A 6,538-nucleotide genomic window follows, 5' to 3' on the forward strand; every position below is an offset into this window, starting at 1 on the left:
GTAATGCATGGAGGTGATGGTAATACACTCACAACTAAAAGTTTGTTTATGTACCTGCACGCCATTGACTGGACATAGGTGACGATATATGGCAAACCCATTACACTAAAATATGGGAGATGACTTTACATGTTAAATACATACGATCGTATTATTTGCTTCATCTGCAGGAAGACTGCCAATGCGAATTTAATATTGATTAAAGATTTGCCCTGAAATGATGTAAACTTTACCACCCAATTAAATACTCATGCAGAGTGGCAGTCATCCTACAGGCGATGCAGGAAGGATGAAGTAGCCGTGTCCTCCATACATATCTAACGCATTCGTTTATTTTAAAGGACCCTTCCCCCTCAGTATGAACATTGACTGTGCGGCACATTTTGGTGGAGTGTGATCATCTCAAGCCGACGAGAAATGATATATTTGGCAACTGAAATGTTTTGGAATCTTTTTAAATTCCATCCAGAATTAATTGTAAAGTTTTTAAAACACTTTGACTTCTATACAGTTTTAAAATATATTTACCTTGATTTTATGTATTATATGATACTTTACTTTTCCCCCACATCTCCTTACACTGTGGTTTTACATTAATATATATAAATGATATTTCCATATACTTGCCATTTATGACACCCAATAGCCTATATGTATTTTTGTGCTGGGGTGTCGTTAAACATTGATTCATACACATGCAGCTGAATTGCCGTTTTGGAGACTATACCAGTGGGGGGGAAAAAGCCCCCAATACAACCTAGTTTTTTATTGCACGTATTTTATGTAAAATAAGTTCCTTGCTTGAAATATAATTTGAACAGCTATGCGTCTGGAATTCCCTTTGTTTTTGGAAGCCGTAGAGAGGATAGTATACGTCTACTGGGTTGAGCTCAATAGCTAGCTGAAATTACGGCTGGTGTTATACAACTGGCAGTCCTCTTACTGTTGAATGCCGGCTCTTGTATAGGATAGCAGTTTACAATGAACAACGTAACATTACAACTTATTCGGATGGTATCTTGAATATGAAAACGATTGAATCTGTCGCTGATGAATTTTTTTCTGAATCTAAACAAGACCGTTGTCCACGATCATGACCATATCTCTGCGCATGCTGTAAACATTCTCTTTGAGAATGGCCAATACAGCACAAAATTGAAATTTTGAGTAAAAGTCAGTATGTATCTGTGATATTTAAATTTTGAATTTTTATATTGATGTTGATCATCACTTCATGTTCAGCATTTACTATAGTTTCACACCCATCAGCCGATGTATTTTTCGTGCTGGGGTGTCGTTAAACATTCATTAATTCCATAGGGTTGTGTTGAAAGAAACCGTTATTTTTGTTTTCATAACGGTTTATCTGCAAGACAATTGTGAGAAATGTATTTCGCTACTGTAAAAAAAAAAAAAAAAAAAAAAAAACCCAAAAGAGTTTGTATGTTGGCTGTACCCCAGTACCAGCACAGTAAAGGCACCGCACAACCATTTGTCGTGTCGTTACTAGCTGTAGCAGGTTAATATAGTTCGGTTTAGGAAATGTTTTGTAAGGATATATTTTTTTTAACGTTTGTAATATTTAAATAGCCCAATGTTTGTAAATGATCTGTTATTGTTATTACCAAATAACGGCATTTCTAAGTGTGGTATACCATCGCATAGAAATGGGTACAGAGGAGTTAAATGAGACGGTGGTCGGCCCGTTTCGATTTAGTTTTTTTCATGCCACTTAACGCTTGAAAAAATGGAGTCACTTATTCCTTGTGATATCGTTTGACGCCCAATAGCCGCTGGGGTGGTTAAATATTCCTTGTGATATCATATATTTTTGACACCATTTATTCTGAGGCAGATATTGCAATGAAATACACGGAGGAATTAGTGCTGTAACATTCTCTTGGGAAGGCCAATACAGCACAAATTGAAATTTTGAGTAAAAGTCAGTATCTATCTGTGAATTGTATTTTTGCACAGTTCTTTAGACTTTTTATTTAAATCTTGATATTGATCATTACATTTACCATAGATTGACACCCAGTAGTCGATGTATTTTTCGTGCTGGGGTGTCGTTAAACATCCATTCATGTGGCCCCTGCGTGTAACATTATCTCTGAGAATGGCCAATACAGCACAAAATTGCAGTTTTTAGTAAAATTCAGTATCCGTAAAATTCTTTAATATTTGTGTTTTTGCACAGTTCTTTATACTGTTTTTCTTTAAGTCTTGAATTTTTATATTGATGTTGATCATCACCATAGTTTGACACCCAATAGCCGATGTATTTTTCGTGCTGGGGTGTCGTTAAACATTCATTCATGTGGAGGAGGCAGGGCCCGTGCTTAATGACGTCACAGGAATACAAATTGTATAGCGTTGTCATGACTGTATCGGACTATTATTAGTCTAGACTCTAAATATTTTATAAGCACCAGGCCTCGACCATATATGGTATTGCCAGGGCTAAATTACCATGATAGAAATCGCCCAGGCCCATAGGTGTATGGCACACGTTGTATAAACAAAAACAAGTTAAGTTCCTAAGTCACATGATGGAACGAGAAAGAGCCCAATGGGATCGATTCCAAACCAAGCGCGTGCTTTTACCTCTGGGCTACTTCTCGTCCCCTGATGAATAACAAAAACAAGTGTGTGTAGGCACGGTTCCAACACGGACTGTATTTTGCCTCGCGTGTAGACTGTATTTTATTAATGCAAATATATTCACACTATTAACTCGCGTAACAATCGGTGCAAGAACTAAATCCTTTTCTGTGGTGCAGAAGGAAACAAAATGCCACCAGAATATCGGCAATTCCGTTCAAATAGTGGTACACAAATAACATTTACTCGCGAAAGCAACAAATGATATGTAACCATTTAAATAGTTACAAAATCATGTTACCGATGATATGCTCGGGTTTCGTGACGCCCCACTATTTTTTTTGCTTTATCACCTATTTATGAACACATGCCATCTATAAAAAACATTTATTAACGTATATCACATAAAGATGACAATAATTGTTCAAACTTGGGATTTTTTTCTCTGGAGTGAAGTAATTGAAACACTTTTAACCTCACGTAAAATGTTTGAAGAAACTAAATATTCTTCTAGTTTAGCCAGACACGTGGTGCTACTTTCAAAGATGCCTTCAAATTAAAAAGTATGATTGTGAAATAAACATTTTCTTGCACATCCGTTGGTGTTATTTTTGATTACACAAGTATGTTAATAATTTCAAGCCTTACGACTGACTTCTAAGTGATAATCAGATCACCAAAGCTATACCTCCAATGATAAATAAAATGTTTTATTTAACGACGCACTCAACACATTTTATTTACGGTTATATGGCGTCAGACCACACATATATTGAGAAAGGAAACCCGCTGCCACAACTTCATGGGCTACTTTTTCGATTAGCAGCAAGGGATCTTTTATATGGATCATCCCGCTGCCTTTGATATGCCAGTCATGGTGCACTGGCTGGAACGAGAAATATCCCAATGGGCCCATCGATTACACTGTGACGTATAGTTAACCTGACCCCTGTGTGTGCATTAACCTCACCGTGGTGCAGGGGTGAACATTCTTTTATAGAATGGCCAATAAATGCACAACTCCTCGTATGAGGCACCTTGTTTGTCGTGAGGTGCGACCCGTGAAGTGGATGATGGGATCCTGGTGGTTGAGTTGTGGTTAATGTCTGCAACCGAGTATATTGCCATTGACAATACACCACTTTGGCCCGGAGTTCATGTAGACGGAAGGTCAGGAATGGCCCGACCTGATCAATCGGCTGGTCACGCCATGCTCTAGAGAAAACAACCTCTGTTTTGTTTATACAGTCAAGAACAAACATTGTTTGCTTTACCGTTTGTATGTGTTGCTCTTGAAGCGGTGGCTAGGGTCAATTGGGTGATTTATTGTTTGTTTATTAACCATGTATCCCTGGCATGGCTGTCTGCTGGTTATCCGCAGCACCATGTCCCTTTGTTGGACTCGGTGGTGGGTGGGGGGCATGGTTGATGAACATTTATTCATTTAAATATGGCTAAACCATTAATTCCAAATTCAGATGGGACCCTCAAAAGGGTCCACACCGAAGTTTCGGACTTCTTGTCTTCGGACGAGGAGTCCATGAAATCAAAAACGAATGTGAAGAAATCCAAAGTGATTTCTTCACAACATTGGCCAAGGTTTCTCGTCATCAGCTCCACTGATGATGGGACCTTGAATAAACTATCTCCTTTTGCAATTGAAAAGGCAATCGTTGGCTTGGCTGGTGAGCCAAAATCCGTTAAAAAAATAAAAAATGGGCTGTTGGTTGAATGTTCAACCGACAAGCATTCAACTTGCCTCCTCAAGTCAACAGTTTTTTGTAACGTGCCGATTAAGGTGACTCCGCATACCTCCCTCAACTCGTCAAAGGGAGTGATCAGATGCAGAGATTTGGAAGGTGTTACTGAAGACGAAATCTGCGAAAATTTAAGTTCTCCGGGTGTTACTGCGGTGAGGAGGATAAAGGTTCGTCGAAACAATAACTTGTTACCGACGAATACTTGTATCCTCACCTTTAACGTCCCTACCCTTCCTCAATCTGTCAAAGCCGGTTACCTTAATATTCCTGTTGAGCCCTTTATTCCAAACCCCTTGCGTTGCTTCAAATGCCAGAGGTTTGGCCATGGTCTGAACGCATGTCGTGGAAAACTTACATGTGCTCGTTGTGGTCTGTTTGATCATGACAGCAAGACATGTAAGAACGATATACTTAGTCTCAACTGCAAGGGCAATCACTGCGCATACTCGCGAGAGTGTCCGCGGTGGAAGCTGGAAAAAAAGAGTTCAACAGGTAAAGGTACAAAATAAACTGTCCTTCACGGATGCCAGGAGGTTGGTGGAGACAGCAACACCGACAGTGGCTGACAAGTCATATGCAGCTGCAGGCTGCCAAAGTCGCCACTAAAAGTGTTGCGGTCAACACAGACCTCACCTGGCACTGTGACGAAGCCAAGTACAAAAAACTGTCTGACATTGAGAAGGCACAAAAACAAGTGCAGAAAGCAGCACAAAAAGAAAAATTTACTCTCCAGCACAAACAAATTGAAACCCAAGTGTCATTGGATTCTAAGAATCCCCCAAATAGGTCGAGCACTAGTCTCCCTAAGACAGGCAGTGACACAAAGAAATCTCCTAAGAAAGCTACAGAAGTACTGTCTGGTAGGCTGAAAAAGATCGAACTACGTTCGGTCCCGATCAGCAATATTTATGAAACTTTGGCTGATATCGGTGATGATTATATGGAGATTTCATCCCCAGATCATTGCCGATCACAAAGACCACCAGCAAAGCCAAAGATAAAACCCATACTTCCTCCCGATGGAAAATAAAGTAATCCAGTGGAACTGTCGTGGGCTTAGGCCGAATTTTGATGAATTAAGTCTTCTAATTCAAAACTATAATCCTCTTGCAGTGTGTCTTCAGGAAACCTTCCTGAAGGATACTGACAGTATTAACATCAGAGGATTTAATCTCTACCATAAATGTCAAGAAACTGAAAATAGAGCGTCTGGGGGAGTTTCCATTATTGTAAATGAAAACATTCTTACTGAAAACAAGTCTTACTGAAGTCAAATTTACAAGCTGTGGCTGTAAAGGTCGCGGCTCATAAAACTATTACTCTCTGTTCAGTTTATTTACCCCCTCGAAACAATTACAATTTTAACACTAGGGACTTTCAAGGTCTTCTTGATCAACTCCCTACTCCCTTTATTATCATGGGAGATTTTAATGCTCACCATACTTTGTGGGGATGCGATGACGTAAACACTAGAGGTAAACAATTAGAAGACTTAATTCTCAAAAATGACTTAATATTACTTAATGATAAAAGCCATACATACTTTCATCCTGCAAGTGGTTCTTTCACATCCATTGATTTAACTCTTTGTAGTCCATCACTTTGTCTTGATTTCTCCTGGAAAGTTTGTCCAGACCCTTGTGGTAGTGACCACTTTCTAATTATTTTGGAGAATGATGGGCCTCCATCACTTGAAAAGGTTCAGAGATGGAAGTTGACAGGGGCAAACTGGGATCAATTTCGGCATCTATGCAGCACTAGACTGCAACAACCTGCCATGACTGGTGCCGATAATCCCATGTCTTTGTTCACCTCCATCTTGAAAGATATTGCAGAGGAAACTATTCCTAAGACTTCGGCAGTACCGAAGCGTTTCAATAAACCATGGTTCAATGAGACATGCAAAGATGCAATCAAAGAGCGAAACAGGACCCTCGAGAGGTTCAAACGCGAACCTACCGGGGATAACCTGAATAGTTATCGCATTGCTCGGGCAAAGGCTCGTAAAACTATGAGACAGAGTAAGAAATCATCTTGGAGAAATTATATCTCCAAGTTGACTTCTCTTGCATTTTACCATAGTTTGACACCCAATAGCCGATGTATTTTTCGTGCTGGGGTGTCGTTAAACATTCATTCATTCATTCCAAGTTGACTTCTCAAACATCTGTGAA

The 6,538-nt window shown here is 39.5% G+C and overlaps 1 protein-coding gene across 1 annotated transcript; it reads left to right on the plus strand.

The window, feature by feature from the left end:
* The first annotated feature begins 4,054 nt into the window (after positions 1-4,054).
* On the plus strand, positions 4,055-4,873 carry LOC121374769. The gene has a single exon (XM_041501878.1). It carries the CDS (start codon positions 4,055-4,057, stop codon positions 4,871-4,873), a length of 819 nt encoding a protein of 272 aa, XP_041357812.1.
* The last annotated feature ends 1,665 nt before the right edge of the window (positions 4,874-6,538 follow it).

The sequence above is a fragment of the Gigantopelta aegis genome, chromosome 6, assembly GCF_016097555.1.
Source record: "Gigantopelta aegis isolate Gae_Host chromosome 6, Gae_host_genome, whole genome shotgun sequence".
NCBI classification, from domain to species: Eukaryota; Metazoa; Mollusca; class Gastropoda; order Neomphalida; family Peltospiridae; genus Gigantopelta; species Gigantopelta aegis.

Excerpts from the sequence above, each read along its gene's own strand:
- LOC121374769 (XM_041501878.1), top strand. The coding sequence starts at position 4,055 with ATGGCTAAACCATTAATTCCAAATTCAGATGGGACCCTCAAAAGGGTC.